The sequence below is a fragment of the Trachurus japonicus genome, chromosome 17 (assembly GCF_045865225.1).
Source record: "Trachurus japonicus isolate A0001 chromosome 17, Traja_1.0".
In the NCBI taxonomy this organism is placed as follows: Eukaryota; Metazoa; Chordata; class Actinopteri; order Carangiformes; family Carangidae; genus Trachurus; species Trachurus japonicus.
In genome coordinates, this window is record NC_140923.1 from 34345949 (window position 1) to 34372268 (window position 26320).

General features: G+C 41.1%; 1 protein-coding gene across 13 annotated transcripts in view; it reads right to left on the reverse strand.

The window, feature by feature from the left end:
• Positions 1-26320, reverse strand: part of adgrl2b.1 (adhesion G protein-coupled receptor L2b, tandem duplicate 1) — a 128663-nt gene that overhangs the window by 27408 nt on the left and 74935 nt on the right. For all 13 annotated transcript variants that reach the window (XM_085805544.1, XM_085805539.1, XM_085805542.1 and 10 more), the window contains 5 exons: positions 20138-20351; positions 15722-15831; positions 11164-11964; positions 2756-3055; positions 656-756 (listed from right to left, as the gene is read on the reverse strand). In XM_085805544.1, coding sequence (XP_085661670.1) covers positions 656-756; positions 2756-3055; positions 11164-11964; positions 15722-15831; positions 20138-20351 — 1526 coding nt within the window. The remainder of the gene's footprint in view (positions 1-655; positions 757-2755; positions 3056-11163; positions 11965-15721; positions 15832-20137; positions 20352-26320) is intronic.

Below are 26320 nucleotides of genomic sequence, written 5' to 3' on the forward strand. Positions count from 1 at the left end.
ACGGACGTGTCAACTGCACATTGCCCCTCGGAAAAAATATCTCATGTCATCATCAGTCTTGATGTGTATACTGACTTTCAATATGTGTTGCTTTTCTAACATGGAATGTGTTCATAATTTGCTTAAAGCTCACTCTTGTTCGACACTTTCCACATTTCCTTTTGGACAGCAAGAAACCTCGCATGGACCTGCTGAATTTAGTGGGGGGTGTTTTCCATTCAAAGAGAAAAAAGCATCTTTTCCTTAGAATGCAATATGTTTTGTGCTTGTGTAACATTGTGGTCTGTGCAGGCTACCGAGACTCTTATCTGTGCATCTACATTAGATTCCTACCTGCATGACTGTTGAACATCAAAGAGGAAAAAGTCATAGAAGAAAAGAAGCGCTGGCTCTTTGAATCCCAGCAGCTGACTGCAGTTCTTGGCATTTATTCCTGACGTTTTAGATAGCTCATTTCCCTCAGCTACCACACTGAATTGCTATGCTTGAAAAACTATTTTCAGGATCCGTACCACTGGCCACTTTTCTGCTGAAATAATAAAAAAGCACCAAGCAAGCAAACAGGTCAAAAGCTGCAACTCCATGCTGTAGTTCTAGCCGTACAGCATGCTTGTTTGCCGCTTTATTCTGTGTAATTGACACATTCCAGATTTACCTTCTGTGCCACTTGAGTTACCCAGTGGGAAGTGCAGTTGCTGAGGTCTGGCCCTTTGGAGCACCAGGTCCCTGCCACAGTGCAGAGGAAGGAGGCGATGCCTGCAAGTACCACAGAATAAACACAACAGTTGGAGGGAAGCCAAAGCCATGCTCAGATAAAGTTTCTCCTGCTGATCCTTCATTCATACAGACTCTGTTCAGCAGGAACAACCATTTCCAAACAATATGAAAGCCTGGAAAAATGTAGGAGGGATGCTAAAAGACTATCAGCTTTCTACATAGCTAAACAAAACAAACAAAAAAACAATAGATGCAGATCTGTTCTTACCGGTGAACATCTCTGAATTTAATTTTTTTTTTAAATCCCCCTATACTATGTCTAAACAAAATAGAGCATTATTCTTAATGAACAGTTACACACATACTGTATGTTTGGGTTGATGGGTAATACTAAACTCCTTTTTCACTCTGACAGTCAAAACATTGTCTCTTCTTTGCTTTCATCCTCCAGTAGTCCTGCTTTGTATTGTGACAGTTCTGTCAGTCTTTGTGATGGGGTATTAAGGTAACTTGTGAGAGATTCCTGTGTGAGTATCATTGTCAACTGAACTGGTATAACGACCATCACAGTGTTCCACTTATTGTTGACTTATTGCGAGAAGTATCTGTGAACATACTGTCTGGATTTAATTAGTCATTTATCTTCTTAAGTACCGTCCATCATTTTCATTAGTTTCTCTCCTGCTCTGTTAGGGGGAAATGGGCAGCAGCATTTTTCCATTCCATGCACTCTCATTGCATGAAGAAATGGGTTTGAAAATTACACCCAAACAGGAACAATGCACATTATGCCACTGTATTAAAAAAAAGGGCTTACTACTGGTACCTATTTTCGTGAAAGACTCTACTGATGCTATACTCTGTTTTAAAATGTGACAAACCTCGGGGCTGAAATGTCATAGACTCACAGTACATAAAAGCAAAGACGGAAACAGAACATGAACACCCAAATAAGCACAAATAAAGCTGCAGCTAGTTTCACGATCTTTGAAACTTTTGATGATTTACAGGCTGGAGGTATGATTTTGAGACCTTAGTAAACTTCACAGTTATTGAAAAAAGAAAAACAGAAAACTACACTGCAGATAGTAGAGACTATTCAAGGCATTTAAAACAGCTAAACCAGGACAAGATGGAAAACAACTGAAACACTTGTGAAAATCAATACTAGTGCTGCAACAAAACAGTAATTTTGGGAGGCCTCAAATGGCTGTTCATTGTTTCTCAGAGAAATGTTTATAACTCTATGGTGGCGTCTGAGACTGATGCTGTATAATGCTGAACATCATATTGTAATTTTGTATTTTCCTTTCCTGCTTCTTGTGGGCCTTGCAAAGGAAGCATTTACAATCCAAAATTTTCTTGTTGTTATTTAGTCTTTGAAATAGTTTTTAGGAAAACCTTGTTTCCAGCTGAGTCTTAGATGAAACAACTTTCACCCTGTCAAAGCTAGACCCCTCACCCCCACCACAGTTATATATTTTTAGCAGCAGTTACATATTTACAACACAAAATCCTTGTGAAACCTCTAACTATATAATACAAATTAAGTGAACAAGATATGTTATAATTAGCAATTTCGGGAATGCTAGCTGTTTCTTGCTCTTTTCAATCTTCATGCATGGTCTTAGAAAAATGTAATTCTAGTCCATGTAATTCCTTTAATTTAAGGTTATGAGAATTATAAAAGCACTATTCTCATGACACAACATTGTTATGAATTAAAAATGACCACAATGACAGTCTACAATACATATTCCATGTTGCACAATATTTGTGTTACTTCATACAAAACAAATGATCGGTTTATGAAATATGCATTCTAGATTGAACCCTGATTATATTTCTATAATGACATTTTTTAATGTTGATATGTTTAATGAATTAAATGGGTGAACTGAATAGCAGTCCATGAGTGTTACACTTGTTTTATATAAAGAAAACTGTCAGTTTAAGGCAACAGTTGGATTACATAATGTTGTAGCATTTCCTTACTATGTGCCAAATGTTGTCATATTCACACCAGATGGTGGCCTACCTCTGGTCCCTTTGGGGCAGGGCCTCTCCACAGTGGTTCCGGTGTGGGTCTGGGGCCAGTCGATTGCTCTCCTCCTGGTCGCCTCACAGAAACGTCTGGGTGTCGGGGGCAGCTCTGGGACTGTGGGCTCCGCTGTCCCCGTCCCATGATTGTCCTCGAACGGATCTCTCCCCTCTCTTGGATCTGCTCCCGCCACAGTGGTGTCGCCATGTCCCTTCACAGTGGACGCCCCAGTGGTGGTAACAAACGTGGTGGTCTTTGGTATGGATGACGAGACGGAGAAATCTTCAATGGTTGGCACTAGAACGAGAGATGAATAAAGCTGTTAGAGCTCGAGTCATAAATGCCCTTGCCTTGAACTCCCATCGTTTCTAGCTGTGGAGAAACTGCAAGTGCTTTGAGTCCTGTGGCTTGTTACTTGTTGCTAGAATTACTGCTGCCCATAATTCCTGGAAATAAAAGCTTCATACAGCTTACAATCATAACTCCACCTCCTTTCTGCTCTTTCCCCAAACAACATCAAGGCAAACCTGCAAATGCGACACTATCTGTCTCTTACTATTTTTCTTTAGCACTGAAGACCATAGACTACAACAGCAGTGATGGCAGGGCATCCTTTGACATAGCAGTGATTCCTTTGAGTTGATTAAATGTCAACAATGAAGACAAAGCCTGCCTGCATTTTACTTTTTTGCTGCCTAGTTTGTCTCCCTCACTTTGATTAAGCTGGTGTGGAGAGGGAGAACTGCACTGCCCCAAACAAAAACTATACATCAGCAATAATGTGATTCCACTGTATTCAATCCACGCCTACGCTGCAAAGAAAATCTATGTATGAATGCGCACATGCTCGTGTGCATGGATATGCTGCAGAGAGCCTGGAGATAACTAGGAAATGAGAGCACAAATAGGAAATCTATACATTTCATGCAGTATGAATAGCCAATATGAATAAAAATGAAAATATAGCCAGTGTATGTGTGTATGTGCATGCCTGCCTACATGGATATACTAGGCTACTTGTCTCCTGCATGAATGATCAGACATTTTTACCCACAACCACCTGATTGTATTTGGAGATAAAAGCAGCTTCCCACAATGAGGTCTGCCGTTGTGAAAGGCACTACAGTGTTGTCTTCAGGTTCCCTGGGTGCTTCTGGGAAAATGCAATATCATGCTATCTGACACTCCATCATCAGACACATATCTCCATTTCCTGAGGGAGAATGGTGACAAAGCCCACATTTCACATTTCACACTAATCAGCTAGTCGGGGGAATCTTTGCTTTTTTTCATTCCAGTGAAACGCCTGAGTTTATTACAAAGCTGATATCTGCTCATGTGGTCAGGAGGCCACAGCAGAGAGGACACGGCGCTCCTGTGATGCTCACAATTAACATAAAACCTAAACCCTCAAATCACCCAAACGTGTGGCTGAATTGTGACATTTTAGTCAGTGACCTTTTCCCCTGGCGAGAAGCCCTAGCTAATTACCTTACACTCATTCAGTCATTGTGTGTCTGTTGCCCACACATTCACAGGTTGGCCAGAACAGCATAGCTGCAAACGTGGCAACTGTGTGCGGTTAACATTAACAGATAACGAGGAAGCCTGTAATGATAAATAAATAAACTAAATGTACAAAAAATGTTATTGACAGTCTAAGAAAAGCACTTGCAATGATAAGGACTGTCTTACTCTAATTCTCAGTAAATCAGCTGTGAATTTGATTGTTTGTTTTTTTACTTTCTACAGGCTACAGAATAAAAGTATAATAATGCTAACAGTAAATTACTGTTTCAAATATATTGTGGGTGAAGATTTTTCATTGACTCAGGAAAAGTGAGATGATTCATAGGCTGACTCAGTTGATTTAATATAAGCATATAATGCAATACAGGGGCAAGTGTAATTGGGTTTCAGAATATTAAACCTCTCCATACCTGAGCAAGCTTCTGCTTTTCCATGGGCTGATATAAACACTTATATGCTTGCATCACCTGATTAACCTGCTCCTGAGACCATATTAACCCAGCTCAAGAGCCCAGGACACATTTCAGCACAAATAATCATACACTAAATCAAGTAATATTTTGTTCACTTTTGACATGCATGTTTTTTCTTTTTTTCTTTTTCAATGTTTCCTGCTTCATCTTGGCAAAATCCGAGTAGATTTGAAAAGTATATTCTGCCATTAGTGGGGTAGAGTCAATTTGAAGATGCTACTGTAGGGTAACGACAGAGACACCTGTTGGAGCTACAACTAATGATTACTTTCATTGTGAATTAAACTGAAAATTAATGTCCAAAAGTCCAAGTCTAATATTTGATTTAATTTACATTTTAAACCAGAATGAAAACTGAAGCCATAAGCTTTAGGGCTTGCATGATTAAAAATTACTTTAAAAAGGCCCTGCTCAAAGTTAGTTTCTTAATTGGTCTCTTGCTAAGAAAAACACTAATGGGGAAAAACACAACTGCCCAAATGGTGTTTTGGAGAGATTTCTATTTTCATGTTTGTCTCTTGTTCCTTTTTTTAACTGATTCGAAGAAGGCGAGTCACAGTTGGAAAAAAAATTGATGTCACATACTAATTGATTATTAGATTATTAACAATCGCAATAGCAATCAAGTGTTGCAAAAATCCACTGATCAGTGACTCTCAACAAGTGAGAAGAGCCTGAACATTGAGGCGACATCTTCAAGTTTACAAAAGAAGTACAAAGTTATTTTGTGCTATGAGACACTTGGTCATTGTCTCCTCACATGTTCACTCTTTCAGGCAGAATCATGAAATCACATCGCTTTAATTAGCAGGGGCACTCAGACGTCGACTGAGTGAGTTTTTTAATCAAAGACAAGATTCAATCTTTCTGTGTGTTTATAGTCGGCATGTCTAGGGTTTCACATCAGAGAGTGATTGTGAATAACATCAAGAACATCAAATATAAAACATATCTATTCAATACTACATCAAGTAATGTGCTTGTCAGATGTTGATGCATCTGTGGGCTTATTTTGACGTGTCTATCATGCGCTACAATTTTCTTTTGATTGCGAAGAGAAAATTCCCCTCTAGTAAAAGCCCTGTGTCCTCTGATAGCACTCATCCAAGAGAGGGCTGCACCAATTAGCTACCATTTCTCTCAAGAGGCAGTGAAGTCACACTTTATGGGCAATCTGACACCAAAGGCATACTGTTGCCATATGCTGAATAATACCTCTTGTAAATAATGGAAGAGTTTGAGATTGAACACTTGAAAACTGGCTGTCACCAGTGTCTAAACAGAGCACGTAAATTAAAACAGAGCTAAAGGGAAGGAAAACCATTATGCAAGATCATCAATCAGAGGATGAAGATGAAGCAGAATTAGTTTTATCACTTTATAGCCCCCAGAGCCATTTATGTATCTGCGACGAAGATGACAAAAAATATATTAAACCACAATCTGATGATCACATGCCTTGATGTTCTATTTGTCCTTGGTCTTACATGTTGCCACTCTCAGTACAACTGAATGAGCATGTTTGTATCAAATCCCACTCATGCAGTCAGCAGTGAAAAACTATCCACCTGTCGAGGCAAACATCAGGATAAATGGGTCATAAGCTGCCTAATACCCTTCTGTGAGACAAGCACTGTCAGCTCACAGTTATATATAAGCAGTTTTATTTGGATAAATTTTGAAGGTGAATCACTTACAAGGATAATCTGCCACACCAAAAGCAAATAGACCCACATAGTTGAAACAGACATATCAAATAGGCAGAGCTCAGTAAAAAAATATATACCTGGACCCATCTCTAAACCATATAATGATACCATTTATTAATAAATATAAATAGTATAGCACTGGAAATGTAAGACACTTAGCTTAGTTTAGCTTTGCTTATTTTATCTCATTTTATCGGTTAGCTTAGTTTATCTTAGCGTAAATACCGGGAATAGGGAAAACCAGCTGATCTGGCTCTATCTAATTCAAAAATTTGTAAAACTCTGCTAAAATACAAATACATGCTCATGAGAGAAAATAGACTTGTTTACCTAGCTAGCCTGGTATATTGTAATATTTGTCTAATTTAACTAAAACATAACGTTGTCAAGCAAATGTTGTGAGTTGACTATGTAACAGTTAGACAGAAGTTAAGATAGGCTACTAGCAGGGTAGCGTGCTGGTCATCATTACCCAGAGTTGGAGTGAGTGGATACAATTTATCACACATTTATTAAACAGAAATGCCAAATATTCCATGGATTTTCTGATTTCCCTGGTCGTAAACTGCATAATTTTGGTTGGACAAAAGTCAGCATTTGAAACTTGTCACCTTGGATTGAAAAGGAATCGGGTCAAAATCAACAGGGATGGCAAATATTTTTGTATATTTTAAGACAAAAAGTATACTTGCAATGTAAACTACACCTATGATGAAGTTAAAAGCTGTTCACATGTTAATGCAAGGCTGATAATATAACAAACAGATGTTACATATTGAAAGACTCTGAACTTTAACTCACATTTCACTAACAATATTTCTGCCCTGTTATTTAAAAAAAAAAAAAAAGAAGCTTGAATGAGGTCCTTTATTTTGTTTTCAATGCATTTAATTGAGTGAAGGATCTGGATAGTCCCCCTAACACTGTTGCTTACTCAGCTTTGCAAGGAACTTGTCATTGTTACACTTTGGATTTTGTGCTAATTAAATAAACAGTCTCAGACCTTTGCTTTAATCAAAGTAATGGGCTTGTTGCGACACTAATGATGCCCAAGACACTAAACCTATGCCGCATGTGGTTCTTTATATATCCATGTGTCTTTATAGGTTGAACTTTTCAGCTTGACTCAATAACAAGACTGTCTCAGAGGAGAAGAACTGAGTAAGAGCTACAGTTGGTCTTTTTGCCTCTTTACCTAGAGCCAGTGCTGATAATTAATGACAGAGAAATAAATCCCACAAGACATGAATTTTACATTAGGCTGTTTATATGTGCACATGCTGTTCAGCCTCATTCAAGCCTACGAGACAGGAGCTCACAGTCTGGCACGGAAAGTAAAGAGGCACAGGACAACTGAGCAATTTCCAAACAGCACTGCGGAGTATTAGATCGTTATTCCTGCTAAATGAAAAAACTACAGTTGTTATTAAACTGTTGGCGAGGCTTATACTGCCTTACCGACCCTTGTTCTTTAAAGATCAGTAGACAAAAAAAACTCCGGCCGGACATATCCTATGTCTGCGTGTGGTAATTTATGAGGCCTGAAACTAAATACTGTGAAGCAGCAGACATAGAGCAGTCACAACTAGACAGTCTGAGCGAAGAGGAAGGTGGCGAAGCAGCTCACAATACAGACACAAACGTGAAGACAGGAAGATAAATGTGCGGACAGAAATAGGCTACCCTTCAAGCAAAAAGACTTTCGTACACGCCTATAACGTCCACTTAAGCAATTTCCTGCCATAATTCAGCAAACAGAACAATTAGAGCACTACCAAATCCTTTGACACCTTTACTTCTGCCTCTATTTCTGTTGCCGAACATCACGCTCTGGAGAGTGGAACATAGGCTTAGTGCATGATACATCTATAAATGTCCTCCATCTTGAACGCTCACCTGGAGGCGTCGTTCAGGAGTATAAAAGCGAACCCAAAGTGCAGCGAGGTGCACAGCTGGGTTTAGCCACAAAATGGCTCTAACATCAACTTGGTGATGATAGATATTTGTGGCATGCAGGATATGAAGTAGCAGTTTTCTCTTGACATTTCAATTCAGTGCCGGGTCCACTTGTGCTCACTCCTGGCAGATTACTCCAAGTGGCTGAGCCTCTCGGACCAAGCCATTAATTTTATGCCTCTTGTCTTTATGGCCTCAGATCAATTCTACCTCAAAGACAAATTAATTTTCTCCTTTCTCTCCTTGTTAGTTTGAAATGCTCTTGGCAATTACAGACTCTTCTGATTGTTTTTTTTTTTTTTTAATTCATTTGACTGAAATCAGTTAACGTCTGTGCACATCACAGGGAATACGTTGCCTGAACCTCTCCAGGTTTTGTAATGGTGAGCACAAAGGTGTGCTATTTATTGGCTTGCACCTTTTTCAGGGAGACCTCTGAGGAGCTGGGCTCTCTAGGTATTGATCATTGCTGTTTTGTGTTCACAATGCATTAGCACAGTAAAGACATTTTCTTTAAATGTGTGTGAACTGTTTGGAACAATAAGCGGAAAGATCAATATGGGGAATGATCTTAGGTAATCACTTCAACCATGGCTAGAATTAGTAAAGCCTGCAGTGTTACAAACACTACACATGGTAAAAGGAAATACTGACAAGATGCTGAGGACAATTATATTCTGCTTTGATCATTTTGCTAAAACTCCCTTAATATAAACTCCTAATCCTGCTGGTACCTCAGCCCCTCTCTGAGAAGAGCACAAACATCCAAGGTTGATGCTTCCGACAGAAAAGGACACAGACGCTCGTCGTGTTACACGAGTCCCACGAAGGAGAAAAATATACCGGGTTTGGTGTTCGAGGTAACTTCACTCTGTGGTCGATGAATCTTAATGGGCACAATTAATTTCCTTTACGCCTCAAGTGCCCCTCAGTTTCAAAGAGAGAGACATTATTTCAGCACCATTAGATTACCCTGCAGAATAGGTTGTTTAATTCAACGCCATATCATGGCCAGCAATAAATCCTAATAGCTACACAGTAAAGAAGTTAAAGGTGTAGATCTGAAAAAACCTAATAAACAAGAACCAATTATTTTCGAGTGCCATTCGCGAAGGCTGGTGTGCAGTTGCTGGCCATAGCATCATGAGGAGAAGCCTCCTCTCTCCTTCTCAAACTCGCAGCTCTTCAGAAATGCTCCCATAAAACACACACTAAATGATCCACAGTGCCAAAATCTGCTTGGATTTCAATAACAAAACAGTGGCAGAGCAATAGAACAGAACAACGGAACAGAAATGAACAACTTCTGTCGGTGTTCCTCAATTAAAAGCACTGTTCCTGCAGCAAGTGGCAGCACAGTGCCTATGTGGCATTTATGTTTACCGAGCCATTACAGTAGCTGAGAGAGCACATTAAACCCTCCATTGAAAATGCTCTGTGATGGCCACTTTCCTCCTCTCCTTGAGCATCTTTTGAGCCAAGGAGGGTAATTATGATAATTCACTTGTTAATTACATTTACATACATCAGGACGTTGAAGAGTCAAGCAGGCAGTTTGCATGCATGGAGAACTCATTAAAGTTTGAGTATTTTTCATATCTCCTCTAACATACTCTTAATTGAGGCTTTGGTTGTTCAGCAGAACAGACACAAACTTGGAGCTCCCCTTGGGTGTCGAGTTATCATGCTGGGGAGATTCCAGGGAACGGCAGGAAAACAAACAGACATGTTGACAAGAGGCCAGAGTTCAGGAGCACACAGCCTCCATTGAGACATCAACGCCAACCCCCTTTAACAGCTCAGGTCAAGAATCAGATTTCCCCCCCTGGCAGCCCCTCCTGAATATCCAGAAGTTAAAAATCATAACTTAATCCGGACCAGTGCTCGGGGGCAACCTGAGCCTGTAACATAGCGTAGAGTCGGGGTCATGGTCCTTATTTCCCCACTTCATGCGGGAGACTTAGCCCGGCTCGATGGGATAACGTGGCTGCAGTTAGGTAATTAAACTCATTATCAGCTTGATGTAAGGTCCCTGTCGGATGACACGTATGTCGTCCCTCAGCACTTCACAGATTAATTTAAGTCCCCTGACCGCCTGTCGAGATTCTTCACTGTAATTGATCTCTTACCAGCCATTCTTCGACACTGATTCACCATGTGGTACATAAGTCATTCACACTCCAGCCTGGTGGTTTAAAAATATGCTACAATAAGATGGCTATTCTCTCCTGATATATATTTATATAATTTTAAGAAATGGATTCTGTGGGGTTGATGAGGTAGCCATGACAACACAACTAAAAATCCCATGTTGGAGAGGAGAGGATAACCCCTGTCATACTGTGTGCAATGCTTCTCAAACATTATTCCCAGCATTATGGGTAAGTTCGGGACGGCAGTGTTCATAATGGCTTCGGATAAGGCCTGAGATTAAAGAATTTGATAGGGTCCAAGCTTCAGCTGGAGTGAGTGCCTCTGCCTGCCTCATGGTAATAAAGAAGCAGATTTTTGCAGCGACGTGATGCCACTGGGAGCAGTCCCTCATTCCAAGGTGAATCTGTAATTTCTGTCTGCAAATGAGCCCTTTCCCCAAGACTAACACAACCCCCTTTTCTTCATCACACCTGAATTGCGACCAATATTAAAAGGCAGCCATCTGTGATATTCTACACCGCGGTCAAACAATGGAAGAATTACACAAAGACAATGAACTAAATAAAAGTGGAGCAGCTCTCACCTTCAGCGGGATCCGGAGGCCCGAAGTCCAGGTCATAGCGCAGGATGTAAAAGTTATTCCACACATAAAGCTGGTTGTCTCTGGGGTTGTAATCCACAGCGGTGATGTACTGGTACTGGTTTGGGAAGAGGATGTCGGTGTACTCGCCCTGGCTCAGCTTGGTGTTGTAGATGTAATCGATTTGGCTCCTGCTGGCCTCGCTCTCGTTCTCTTCGTAGGTCGAGCGCACCACGTGCAGCACGCCGCACACCATGAAGGCGTTGGAGGCAGAGCGCTTGTCATATGCTGTTTCCCACGTGGCCTCAAAGCGAAGAGTGTAGGGGTTGAGTTGGCTCACAACTATGCGCCCATTGTTCTGTTCCGTGGCATAGATAACCCATAAGCCCCTCTCATCTACTGCCAGGTCAATGTCAGTCTTGCCACCCCAGCGGTAAGGTGAGGTGTCGTGATAGTTGGCATTGTTAACAATGGCCTCGCCGCTCTTGATGCGTGTGCGCAGGTCAAACTTGACAATGTTGCGAGTGCGTTCCTTGTTAAAGAAGATAGCACCGTCATAAGCTACGAAGCCTGTCCCATCGACGCGGTGAGGCAGTTTATAGGTGGTCGTCTGGCGACCGCCTTTGAAATCCTCCAGTGAGGCGTACTCGATGAGGGTGTCAGTGCGGTATGGCGTCCAGGGCATGAAGAAGACTTTGTCTCCAGCCTGAAGCGGGTCTTTGCACCACGACCCCGCTTGCTGCTCTGCCTCAAACAGGAAGGTGGCAGCTCCTACACCCTTCAGAGTTCCAGGACAAATGAAAACTGGTGACAAACAAGAGAGCAAAACAAGATACAATAAGGTAAAATGTTTTAAAAAGATACATAATACACTTGACACGCAACATTCTCACTGCTGTAGATCAGAGACTGTGAATTTGGAGGAATATTTTAACTAGTGGTTTTGTACTACTGCTAATGAATAGGGGGGAAAAAAGAAAATAAATGGATGTGTCATAGTGATTATTCAGAATGAGACATGTGAGGTTAAGACAACTTGCATCTCAAGGGTCTGCTGCTACATCCTAACAGGGACAAAACAAAAAAATGTGAACAGAAAAGGTAAAAAAAAAAAAAAATCCTGCAAATGAAAGACATGGGAAATGGGAGGAATCAACTTCACAAGTTTCTTTTTCTCTTTTATTTAAATACCAGCCTGTCTCTGTTGTCAAATGCCACATGAACAGCTGGGTATATGGACACACCGCACATGCATACTCACAGGACTGAGGTCATAAACCAAAATGATAAGGGAACAGACTTCACATCTTGTGATAAGAGTGAACAACAGGTTGTCAATGGTGGTGGTGGCAGCAAAGCAGAGGTAAAATGAAAAGTGGAGGTTGGGGAATATATTGAACAAGAGTGGTAAAGGATTTTCACTACTTCTGTGTCAAAGACAAGAGTAACCACTGATGGGTGAGGGAGGCCATGGCAAGGTTCCCATTTAGATGCATTTAAATTAATTGGTTCTGGATAAAATGGGACACAGTAAGTTCTTGTTTTCTTTTCAAACTTTTTTTTTTTTTTTTTTTAAGTCTGTGCCAATCTCACTCAGCCATCACTGCTATTTCACATCACGTGCTATGGGTGCAGCAGAAGTTGGGCCAAGCAAACTACATACTGAGCCAAATAGGAATATATATATACACAACTAGTCATTCTTCAAGGGTTGAGAAAGTGCTAAGCAAGAGTCCCTGGAACAAATCAACACCGAGCAGTTGGTGTTTTCTTTCACATTGCGAGAAAAAAACTACATTCGATGATCGTGGATGTCATTTGAAATTCTGTTTTGAAACTCATTTGAACTCCATGGGTGCAAACAATCCTCCTATGGGTTTAGCATTTGACAGGAGAGGCAATCAGGAGAAGGGGGAACAGACGTGAGGGGAGCTGTACTCAACACCACAGAACAAGGAGCCGAAGGAGGGGGAGGGAAAGACCAGACCACTCATTTACCTTTTTGCTCCACTTCTATTTCAGGCATTGGAAAAGAAAGCAAAAAAGAGTGCAAAAGGGAGAGAAAGGTTATCATGAGAAAACTACCACGTACAAAGAGAAGAATTAGTTGGAGGATATGACCATGAGATGAACTGCTGCGGCTGCTTTTTGGGGGAAAAAAGGAGCTACAGGAGAAAAAAGGGTGTTTGTTAGTGAAACGGCCTCACATCCTAGGGTATAAAAACAGACAAGTTATGACTGGAGACAAGCTATGTGCCATGCTTTCCAGTGCATTAAACTTTTCATTCCTATGGTCATTTAACTGCCAACAAAATAATGCATTGGCCACTGTAAAAGCCGGATAAATCCCTCTAAAAATGCTTTGCCTAAGTGGCAGGAGAAAAAAAAAAATCTGAAAGTCCTAGTGGCACTTAGATGGATAACATTCTTAGAGTTATTTTTGGCGTGTGCCGACTGAGGGTGGAATTTGTTAAAACTTTATAAACACAAATCAAAACTCGATTCCAAACTTGCTCGCCCACACACGAAAAACATGACACGGTGCTAATGTTACAGACCAAACTCTCAAATGAGCCAAAGAGTGCTGCAGTACATTAGATGACTGATGAACAGTCGGCCTAATATGGCGTTTCTTTAGTGGACTGTTGAAGCTGCATACGCTGAGTGGAGGTGGGAGAGGCAAGAGACAATATGTGAAAGACTGGAAGCTAGAAAAAAAAAGGAAAGAGAGAGAGAGAGCAAAGAGGTTAGTTGGGGAGGAACGGGACGGGAGGTGAAAGAGAGGTCTGTTTGAAAGAAGAAAAAAAAGAGGTGAATATTTCTGAAAATGTTTACAATTCTTCAATTTAAATACTAAGTACTTTCACAGACAGGGATGAAGCTTAAATCTGCTTTTATAAACTGCTCTAAAACACCCTTTGGAGGTAGATTAACTCAAATCAATACCAGAGGCAGAGTTTAAAATAGTGCCGGCTTTAACCAATTCTACAGTACATTTAATTAAATCATTCTCACAGCAAACGACCGGAGCTGATCTATCTGAGAAAAGATGCAAACTCATCTCATCATTTTTACTCTAATATCCTCTGTCATATGTTTCCACTGCTTATAACTGAGCATGCTGTACTAATGTGAGACCTACTATGATGTACTCTTTTCTTCCTAATCTCCTTGATTATCTCAGTGAAACACACCAAAGCTGTAGTTAATGCCATTGAACCCATTTAAAGGGTCAATTCACCCAAATTACAAGAGGCTTATCTTGCCCGTTAGCATTTGTGCTTTCCAGTCGTGCACATAGTTTGGGTTTTATTTGCCCAAGTTTGGCAATATCTGCCTCCGAGATATCTGCCACCATCCAAATACAAAAGATGTTAAAGGAACTGTTTGTCAAGCTCACAGCAGAAGCAAAAACAATATTTTTATGGGGAGTATTTCTCCAGTAGAATATAGTTCCAATGAAAACTGCTCACAGCAAGGTCTGTAGAAATAACATGAACACTGTTTCTGAAAGGAGGTTTTGCTGTTGATTTTTTTAAAATGTCATTTTTTCAGTGCTGTTAGCACCATGAGCAAAAATTCACTTACTACTGCCATAATGGGGTGGAGGCATACATTCCTAATAGATAAGGGTTGGGTGCAGTGGTAGCAATTCATCAAATCCAGTGTTGAATCTGCTCATCGAATTTAAATCCATCAGTGAATCTAAGTAGGCTTTGTTTTCAACTATTGTCTGTAATGAAAGTTCTGCGTGACTAAAACTCACTCGGCTCAGCTCTACAGCCTTCAGTGGTTAGCCTAATTAATGTTCATAACCTGTAGCTACTGCCAGAAAACACATGAACTTTTCATTAAATATGTATCATTACATTGCAACAGCAGGTGTAACTAACTTCCTTTAACACCTTATTTAGCATAAGTTACTTGTTCTAAATAGTGAAGACACCCTTAAGAGAGACACTGAGTTAAAGAGCTTTAATATTTATATAATATCTATAAAGGTTGGCCTTGTTGAACGACATAAACCCACTCATGGGAGGGTGTTAAGGTGATGTTTCTTTTCCCTCACAAACAATCACGGACTGAGTACAGACACTGGCTTGCAGAGAGCACGTTAACAAGATAACAGACAGGACTTTAATTGAAGCCATCACAGAATTAGCATTAATTAACATGTAAATTAGGGGCCAATAGGAGATTTGTTAGACTTTGAGCTTAACATATTCAGGTATGTTGCCAACGGGGAACCGGCTCCAAAATAAAAGCAGATATCAGAACCCAACTCTAAAGACTGATATCTTAAAACCCGGGGAAACAAACCCAAGAAGTAATTGAGAAAACATGTCCTTTGATAATTGGGGTGAATTGACCCTGCAACACTTTATATTTCCATAAAAACATAATCAATCATTGATGTCCTTCCAAACACTCCCACGAGTTGAGGTGTCATCTGTAGAATAAATGTATACACTGCATTTGCAGAGATTGTAGTGAAAGCACAACCGACACTTAAAAATCAGACAATAAGAGTTCAGTATAAGATTAGGATGGCGATACTTACTATAGGGAACACACTCATACTGGACCTCTAAGTACTTGTAGGTGCCAGGGCATGGATCAGGAAAGACATCAGAGCCAGTGACAACCACACACTGCGTACGGTTGTTGCACCTAGAAAAAAAAAAGATTGACCAGAGATTTCATCATGACTACCCATAGCAAGAGTGCTCGGCAAAGACAACATTAATAACACAGAGTGGGAAAAGTTCATCGTTACTGCTACAGTCAAAGTGATGAGATCCCAGCCAGGACTGTCACATAATGCATTCTAGTTTAAACCTTGTCAAACAGAGAGAGGAATGAAAACATTAAAGAAGAGTAAATGAATGCGCGATGAATTTGATAATGAATAACCAAGTGACAGGCATGTTAGGAATTAGCGATGGCATTTCCTTTAACAGCGTCTTCGCACCGCTATTGAAAGGGAAGACATTCATTAAAACACACATAACAGGTGGCGGTGACATGTCCTGCTTGGAATGGGTGACCTCTGGTGAGACGGAGCGGCTCCTCTGCGCGTACGTAACAGACACGACGGGAATGTGTCATTTCAATGAGAGGTTATTTGCCTTTCAGAATGAAATGGTATCCCTCAGTGAATTAACAGTCTGTTGCATGTTTGCGTGCATATGTATGTGTGTCTGCGCGCGTGTTTGTGCAGATGTTTCTGGATGCTAAAAAAGTTCAAGTAAAGAGGGAGAAGGGGGTGGGGGCAGCAGAGCACGAGTTTGTGTTATGCTGTATAGGGTGAAATTGGCTTCACTTCAATCGCGCTCTCTTGAGGCCAAGGGACTGAGAATAATGTCAGCAGCAGCAGTGGCACAGGCAAACAAGAAAAAATTGGCACCAAAATAGGACATTCAACAATTTGCAAGCTTGAGATAAATATTTCAAAAGGTCAGCAGCTGTCATGCAAGTTGGACATACATTTCAACGTCGGACATGACTTTCAAAGAAACAGCAATAAATCAAGAGGCTTTCTGTCACTGCGAAATGGGATCGTCTGCACAACAACCACACAAACAAAGCCCTGTCTGTGCACTTTTAACTCTACAGGTTGTTAAGGTAAAGAGTGAATGGTAAATGTTTGTGCATTAGCCATGTACAATTCGAAACCCATTTTTGCTTTTTCAGAACAAAACCCATTCCTCGAGACTAATGGAGTATTATACATTGAATATGAATAAAGAAAAAAGGCGTCAAGTCCATTATGAACTTCACAAAAAGCATCAGCATCATCAGTGATGGTTTAATCATTACTGACAATATGCTGCCAGCTGCTCTTACGAGATTCACTGTTACGGCTTCACTGCAGTGAGATCTGCTGAGAGGGAGAAGGGTCACTGCATTAACAATGGGAACAGATGAGACTGACAGAATCACCTCACAGGCACCCAGAGATATTCTGTATGAATTCAGTATTAAGAGTTCATAAGGGCAAATGACACCAGCTCTCAGTTCCCAGAGCTACATTTACTCAAGTACTGTACTTATGAACAATTTTGAGATAGTTAAACTTAAATATTTCATTTTATACTACTTTATGGTAATTCTCACCTAATTTCAGACTAAATTGTTGTACTATGCCCCACTACATCTAAGAGACAGTAATAGTTAGAGGATTTAAGTTAAACACATAAAAGATTATAAAATAGTATTAGTATGGGTTTAAATACTGTAACAGTATGGAAAATAGATCAAATTAACTTTAACTCTACCAGCTACAGTCATAAAATATATACAATAATGTATTCTGAAAGGGGCCATTATGCATAATGACTTTGTTATCTTTACTCTATTAAAACAGTGTAGATTAACTCAAAGTGAAGGTTTGCAACTTGGGGGCAGTGTAACAAGCTGTACAGATAACAATATTATGGCTATAATGTGCTATTTACACATCCCATAGAGACAGAGATACATTGGCTTCCATGTTTCTGGAAAGGTAATGAATGCAAGTTTAATATGAAATATATTAGTTTTAGTTGGGTAATGGTGAGAAATATCTGGTTCTTCGTCAGAAAAGCTCCACATTGTAAACTTTGTCAGCCTGGTGTTTGGAGCTGGGCAGGTGGTCTACATGCAGAAGGGTTTATCAGAGCTTTTCTGCTCCAACAGCTGTCCACTGTGCCTGGAAATTAACCGATGAGAGCAGTCAGAGTGAACCACAGCAGTTAAAAACAAAACAAAGAGCTGAAAGACACTATCGGGCTTCATAGATCTACAGGGTTTGGAGATAATTCTCTGCTGGTTTGTTACTATGAGCAACTGCATTCACATCACACCAGGGCATTTGATCTATTATCATGAAAATATTATATACTAGTACAGCGTTAAGTGGAGGATCTAAATTACTTGTTCCACCACTGCTAGCTTTCATGTTGAAGAATTCACTCTGGCATTTATCCTACTGTAATTTTTAGATGCACTTGCCTTGGAGAGAAGGAAAGTGTTGTTGCTAAGCATTTTGACATGGCTCTTCTGTTTTAAACTGCTGCTGAAATCACTGCATGTTATCTCTATTGCACTGAGCTCAATCTCATGGCAGCCAAGTGTCTGAGTCCTGCTCAGTTTCCATCTAAGAGCTGCACCTCTGACCAGGTAAAAGATTTATTCTGTTAGTTTTACTGGGTCAGGGGAGAGGTGGCCATTGAAATGGTGATGGAAATGGTAAAGGTGCTGAAGGCAGCGTAGCAGCCTTATTTCAAGTGTAGCTACTGTGTTTGAATAGCTTGTGTGCCTGTATGAACATGTAAAGGGGGGCAGGGTTGGCAGAGAAAGAACGAGAGAGGTCAGACATACAGTCCATTTACAGTACATCTCTGGAGTAAATACCACCTGAATATTAAACAGGACCTCGGCTGCCATCAGTTGTCCCATGCATTTTTCATCCAGCCTCTTTTTTTGTCAGCAACCAAATATTTTACTTGACAAAACACTTCAATGGATGTTGAAAATCAAGCCGTTTCATCCCTGTCTAGTTGTTTTTGTTGTGAGAAATGGACGGCTAATGAATACATTTTGTCGCAATTTTCAAACCAACAAAACTGCCACTCTGTGGATCCGGCTTCCCACTGTTTCTATCTCCCCAATCTTTTTTAATATGTTTGTTTATCTGTCTGCTGTGCTATTGCCTTTTGTTAATCTTCACGAAGTTGGCAGAGCATAGTGTCTTAAAGCTGTGCGGTTTAAATATTCTCCTTGTTTTAGTTTGGTGCAGACTGAACACTGATCAGGGTCTCCCAATGCTTTAACATCCCTGGTTATCGCATCAACCTTAATTACGGTCAGGAGCCTATTTCCTCTGATCTAAATCATTAGGATAATTCTGGTTAAGGGCTTGTGGTGCAGACTCTTCTCAAAGCTTTCACTTGCACGCTGCCTCCAGGGAATCTTCCACGGAGATAAGTTTGAAGTGTGGCTCCAGCTAGTGAGAGTCAGACTTGTCAACAGACGCGGTGCAGAGCGTAGCAAGTCGCAGTCAAACCGAAGGGCATGGACACTGTCAGCGGCGTGCTCCTGTATGAGTGCACTGGGACGCGGCTGTAAATTTAGAAAGACAGAGTAAGACAGCAGGACCTGATCTATCCCCGAGCTGCTGTGTGGCGCTGCTTCTCATGAGAGTAAATACAAAAGTGAATGAAGGAGGGGGAAAAAAACCCAGAGGTGTAAGATGGTGGGCGATGATGCTCAAAAAGGAGGGGAGGGCAGGTTAAGACAGAGCAGTGCATTAGAAGATGAACTGCGTTGGTTACTATTTATGAATAGTTCATCCGGTGCCCTTTAAAAATACACACACCTCTGGGGGTAAAGCAGCAGTCGAGCTGAAGTGTTGCTGTGTTGTCATTTGACAGCGCGGCAGCATCCTGTGAGAGGGTAACCGGGATAAAAGGCATGATGATGGGCATTGCTCACTACCTGAGGCAAAGCCACTTCAATTGCAGTACAAGTGTTTGAACAAAGCAAGCCCAATGTTCCAGATAGGGAATTAAGAGGGTGTTCATGTGACTTGTGTCTCTGAGCTGCACTGATTATGACTCAAGCAGCAGCAACAACGCGCAGCTGGTGTGAAGAGCTCTGCCACATGGATGTCAATTCCTGCCTGTCAAGAATTAATCTGCGCCCTAGTTTTCTGAATTTTAAAATACCACCTACATCTATTCGCGTCAATAAAGGGGCTTTGAAAAAAAATTGAAAGGTGTAAGATGTTGATTAATTGTCCGGCGTGTAGGTGGCTGCAAGGGCACAGTGATAATTTAACATTTCTTTTGTGTGCAGAAATGTTGGATACAGAGGGGGGAAAAAAACAAAAAAAAAAAGACAAGAAGTCAAAAAATAAACGAGGTCCATACTTTTCCTCCACAGCTCCTGCTTATGTTTGTGAAATAAGATCCCTCCTCTCTCCCCAGTGTTTTACCTTTGTGATATAATCTTGTAGGCATCGGGGAGGTAGCAGTTGACGTTCTCCATCTGGAATGGGTCAGCGTCACAGATCTTGTCGTCAGTTCGGCCGTAGTTGGCCGTCTCGATCATGATGACATCACTCCCTGGGCAGCGTAGATCGATTGCATATCCTTCACATGAGAGCTCTCTCCTGACCAGCCCGAAAGGCAAGGCTGCACGGCTGAACCCTGATGCACACAGAGACAGAGAAGAAAGTTTAAGCACATAAATAAAAAGAAAAATTAATGACTTAAAAAGGATCACTGATTCAATACAATAAGGCCACACATCATGCAGTAAAAATCCACTGGCACAAAATAAATAGGCAACAGCAGTCCAATGTTTACCGCAGCTTTAAACAGACGGGCTATTACACACGATACAGGAATGGGGAAAGACGAAACAATTCATCTCTCAATCTCTCTGTGGTCTTGGATGTTGGCTAAGACATCACATTGTAAGTCACTGGAGACCAATGGTAACCTCATAAATTCTTGAGCAAATACAAAGGCTACAGAGCATCAGGAAGGCCTCCACCTAAAGATCGTCCAGATCTAGACTGAGAATAGTTTGTTTTACAGCCTTACAAGCTTGTTTCATTTGTGAGTTTTTTTTTTTTTTTTTTTGCTTTACTTGCTCTGTAAAGTAAGACGGAGAAAAAGAGACAGAATCCTGGCAGAATGGAGAGTAATATAATCCATTTTGCAGTGTCGGTGATCGAAGAGGGGACAGTCTGGAGTCCACAAGGGGGAAAATCTATACATGGAACACGGCAGATGGGAGGGCGGCCAAGTAAATTAACCATTTCACACAAATCTGTCTCCCCCTGTTTCAAAAAAATGACAACAAAAGTTATTCCTCAGTATTTCCTCTTGCAAAGTAATGAAATGTCTTTGAATTCCTTGAATTTGAACAGAGAGAAAAACTCTTAAATGGAAAAACAAAAGAAAGAGAAATCCATTATCTAGGGCTAAAGTGATCGAAAGTGGCGAGTAAAAGAAAGAAAAAAGTAATTCTTTGGAATTCCAAGAAAACAATTAGGTAAAATCTAAGTACAACATGCAAATGTGTTCCATTTAAGAAGTGCAAGCAGAGCACTGCATGAACTGTCAATAATCGCTGTTGTTTGCAGCAATAGCGGGTCCCTGAGGGGGCAGCTTCCACTTGTATTTTCTGCACTGCTCTCTCCTAATTAGCCCTCCTTTCAGCCTGTTACCTTTTCTGTGCTCCCATTGGCTCCCGAGCATTGTCATGTACTAACACTTACCACCCTGGGTTCACTTTGCCCCCTCACTCTAATTATCCTCACTCTTTTGACAGTCAGGGCCTTGTGCAATTAGCATTGTTTGAACTGCTCAAAGTTGAATTGATTCCCGGCTAGAAATTCCTACCCTGAAACCTCCGACCCACATGTCTGCTAGTCATTTCAGCCCGCTGCGCCTGGCTCACTTATAATGATATTCTATGTCAGTCTGCACATGTCACACACCAGCAAACAGGAGAAGAAAAACACAGAAACACACAGACATCTGTGAAACATACACCGCTGAAACACAATGCTCAAGTCATAGCGTATAAGGAGAAACTTTTGCACTCACAAGTAGTGGTAGCAGTATAACAAAATATGAAACTAATGGTATAAATTCTCTGGCACACGGCCACTAGACATTTCATTATAATACCATGATCTATCTAATGGCCGGTAGATTCTGCTTAGCTGGACTGTTTATCACCTCATTAGGAGACGTCAGTGGAGCCGAACCATAAGTGGAGGGCTGTGGGGTCACTTCATCTATTCCAATAACCACTACAATTACCCAAACCTTTCAGAAAACCTGTCCAGAGTGGTGGATGATAAAACACAGAGTGAAGTCGCCAGCTTTACTGCGAAGAATAATGATTGTCCCGCCTGCCATTCCTCATGGAAGGAGTGACGGGTTTATCACAGCAGCTACAGAGAGCGGACAGAAAGAATGCATTTCACAGGGGTTTTAAAATTCTGTGCAAAGAGATCCTCGTTTGACTAAAACACCCTTTCTGGCTGTCCACTGGTGACTCTGCCCATCTATCAGCTCACTATGGCATGATGGCATGCTGTTGTCAACATAGGCCGGACGATTGATTAGGCTCGCTCCTTGCTGGCCTCCTTCTCTCTCGCCTGTATAGATCTCTCTGGTCATAGGCTAACACTACATCAATTAGGGGGAGTATCTAGACTGTACTGGCGGCCTGAGGAACAAATTGCTTCTTCTCTAAGCTGCAGACGGTCTCGGTCTCATTAATGACTGTCTTGTCAACTTGTAATTGTGCAAGTAATGACAAATCTGTCCAAAAAGTTAAAATATATATAAAGGAGATTTTTCTCTCTGTATGAAGAGAGGGAGAGCTGAATTCAAGGGAATATTTTTGGTCGACTTAACTGGATGTTGCTTCAGATCTTAGGATTTAAGCAGAGCTAAGAAGGAAAGACCTTGCGACAACAAAGGTTTCTGGGTGTAGGTGTTGATTTTCTCGATTTAAACAAGTTTTGCGAGATTGTGGAAAGACGGGATGATTGTTTGTGTGCACAAATGTCAATGTCTTACGGAGGTATAAAAAGCTCTTCATCTCGCATTCTGTGCTTTGTTTGACTGCTCAACTTTGCAGCAGTTGAAGACTGCGACAGAAGGGCACCAGCTGCAGGGGAAAACGGTGTCAAGAAAACTGCAGGAAAAAAAAATCTACAACACGATGAGGGTGTGGGTGTGTGTGTGTGTGTGTGTGTGTGTGTGTGTGTCTGTGTCTTTAAAAAAAAAAAAAGAAAGACAGAAAGAGAATGGGCTGCTTTCTGTGTTTCTGTGCCTCAGATTAACATTAAATTACACAATCAGCAAGGGAACCAAATAATGCTTTATATATAGCATTTAGTCAAATCACCATGGTTACCACTTTGACTTAGCTATAATTGGCTATGATCCCTATTCCTGGCCTTGTTGACACAGAGCCTTATCATGCATTCTGGTCAGTGAGTGACTGCGAGGAAAGTAGCTTTTCAGATTCCTCCCCCTGACCTGCCTGCTAAGCCGTCTATTGAGCTCAAGAGAGCAAAGCAAAGGCTGGGACTGCTTCTCAATATGTTGCATTCTGGGAGTTTTTCTTGTCCTCCCGTTGACAGCCTTTAATTCACTGCCAGCCCTCCTCCCCCCATCCCTCATAAAACATATTTTGTTTTCTATCAACACCCTTGAAATTGGAAGTGCCACTGTGGCTCAGATGGGTAGCGACGTCTGAAACCATCCACGGAGTTACACTTTTGTCGCTTTTAAAACCCCGGAGATAAAATGAAAAGATAATACAGGTTTGGTGTCGAGATATCGCTGTTTGGCGTCTGCAAGCGCCAGACCGTAACACGCATGTTGAGGTTCATCTTTAGCCGGTCTGTGTGCGTTAATTCTCAACAGTGCAGTGGTGACCAACCTTTAACCCTCCAAGCCTCCGCGGGACATCAGACGGTGGGAGGAAAAAACTGGAGGAATGTTTGATCAGTCTTTAAAAGAATAAGAAAAACTGGGCCATTTTTGGAGGGTAGACAGTGTGGCGAGGGCTGGCACAGACAGAGAGCAAAGGCGTTGGTTGACGCTTGTCATCCTCCATTAAGGTTCCTTTGATTGGCCTTTGTGGTCCTGGAAACGGCAAACAGCTGCATGCAAATGGCCCTGTTTGCCCAAGGCTGGCCCCCATTGTTCTGAGCTTGGGGTTTGACAGGGACGCTTTCTCTGCAGCATAAAGGAGGGTGTAGCCTTTAGTCAAATAAGAGTGCCCCCACCGTGGTCACAGCAGGAGTACTTCAAGATTGTTTGTCTTTTTATGTTGTTTTATTCCCAATATTACTGGTAGCCAACATCTTCGGAAGAAAGAGCAGATCTTAGAGTCAAGCTTTCCTCCAACAGCGGGGGATGCCTCTATAATCCAATATCCGGAGTGACAGAGTGGTCATACAGCATGTTTTGCTCTGGTGGAGTAACTATTTCAATAGGAATTCATGAAGTAGGAAAAAAAACTGAAAAACAGATTTGAATTCTTAATAAAGGGAACAAAGTCTCATAAATGTTTTGCATCTTTTTTCCAGGCTCTTTGTTCTTTACTGCAGTATTTCTAATCTGTTCGATGGAACAGTCTGATTTCTAGCCAAGGAATAAAATTAGCTTAAAAAAAATTTAATTCCAGCAACAATTGTGGTAAACCTTTTATGCGTGAAATAAAACTACATTTCATTGTCCATGCACATGCCTCTAAACTGACAAAACAAAATAAGTGGAAAGTACTTGGACTAATTCACAGGACACACAGTTTCCATTTCCACGTCCCTGCATTTGATAAGACATCCAGTCCTGTCGCCTAAAATGTGCGACGAAAGTTCACAAATGCAGTACATGACCGCCCATCAGATGTGATAGACACACTGGAGAAAAGTGGGAGATGAGAAAGGAGATTTGGGATTCACAAAATAACACCTGCTTTTCAAATACAGACAACACCCCGAGAGCTATTCACCATGCCACAGTGGCTCATATTTCATTTCAACTGTCGAAATGCGGCGAAACAGTGAAAATCTAGTTGGACATATGGTACCATTTCCCATGACACTTAAGTCCCCGCTCCGGTCCACCTTGCTGGGAATTGTTTCTAAAGACAGTGTCAGACAAGACCACAAACCCTGGGGCTACACCCGCCTTTCCCACACAGCTGCTATCAGACACTCTTGATTCCGATATAAGTATTCTAAAATAGAAACTGGCAATACAGTATTGAGTCCATTTGTGGTTAGATGAAGCGCTGTGGCTCATATCCTTTTCTTTCTCTGGTGATGCATGAATTCAGTGTTGCCACTTCAAATTCCAGAGCCACCATTTGTATTCACAGCAATGGCCCTTTCTCTAATTCATCTCCCCTTTTCTTCACTTAAAAAAAAAAAAAATCAGTAGGTGGGAGGAAAGAATCGCATGCGGCATGCTGAAGCATGTCTTGTTGGAGGGCTTTAAGGGGAAGGATTTGTCATATTGCTGAGACTGAGCGTGATAGACCCTGCTGCTGCCTCTTAACTCCTCAGGTGGGTCCATTTAGAGGAAGCTAGATCCTATCATGCCAGATGCAGGCGTGTAATGTTTTCTCTTTTAGTGAATCAGCATGAATTTAAAGGGAAAATCCAGTGTTTTTCAGCCGAGGATTTATTGTCATGATTGGCATGTCTTTGAACCCCTCCCCAAGCGGTTTGGTGGCACTTAATAATTTGGGCTAAGAGTTGTTATATTTGGCTTTATAAGAGTTGTGGGAGTTTTTTTTCTTTTTTTCAATCAAATTGTGTTTGCTCTAGACTGTAAACAGCTGTTTATGCTAGTGCTAGCTACGTAGCAACAGAAAAAAAGTTCCTTTAAATCAAAAGTACGTATTTTTGGCTGACTGCATTGACCCGTTTCCTTACATTATATGCCAGAAACTGTTTCACTTCCACAAAATAAATCAGCGCACAATAGTAGCCCGTATTAATCAGTCTAAGCTTTCAAAGCTCGGTTAGCAGGCTGGTGAGCAGCAGTTGCTAATCTATTTTCTGTGTTTAAAGTAATTTATGTCAAGCTTTAAAATGTTTCATTTCCTGGATCTCTACAACAGAGGTGGCAAGTACAAAGTAACCACAAATCACTGGTTAAAACAGCCAAATGTTGATTATGAACCAGTATAAGAAATAACACAGTTTTCCTTCAGGCATGTGAGCCTTTTTTATAGAGTATCTAACAACCCCACAATGTACACAAAACACTTAAAATGCACAGACTGTTGTGTTTTGATGTTGCGGAAATCACAGGGGTTGCATAACACACAGAAAATGTTTAAGTTTTGGCATAACTGATGCACAGTCGACACGGTGGATTATTTTGACTCTCCAGAACAGGCGGCTCAGCTGCAGAAGACTGCAGATGAAGAATTTTTCCCCATGGGAGCAAGAAGCAAAGGAGAAAAAAAGGCCAGAAAGTAGAGGCTGTAATGACTGTGTCTTAATTTGGCCGCAAGAATCAAGGTTTTCTCCTCTGTCGATTGGTTGGATGATCCCTGACCCTGTGGGCGCACATCAAAGAAACACAGCACGGAAAGAGGGGAACATCATTACATTACTAATACA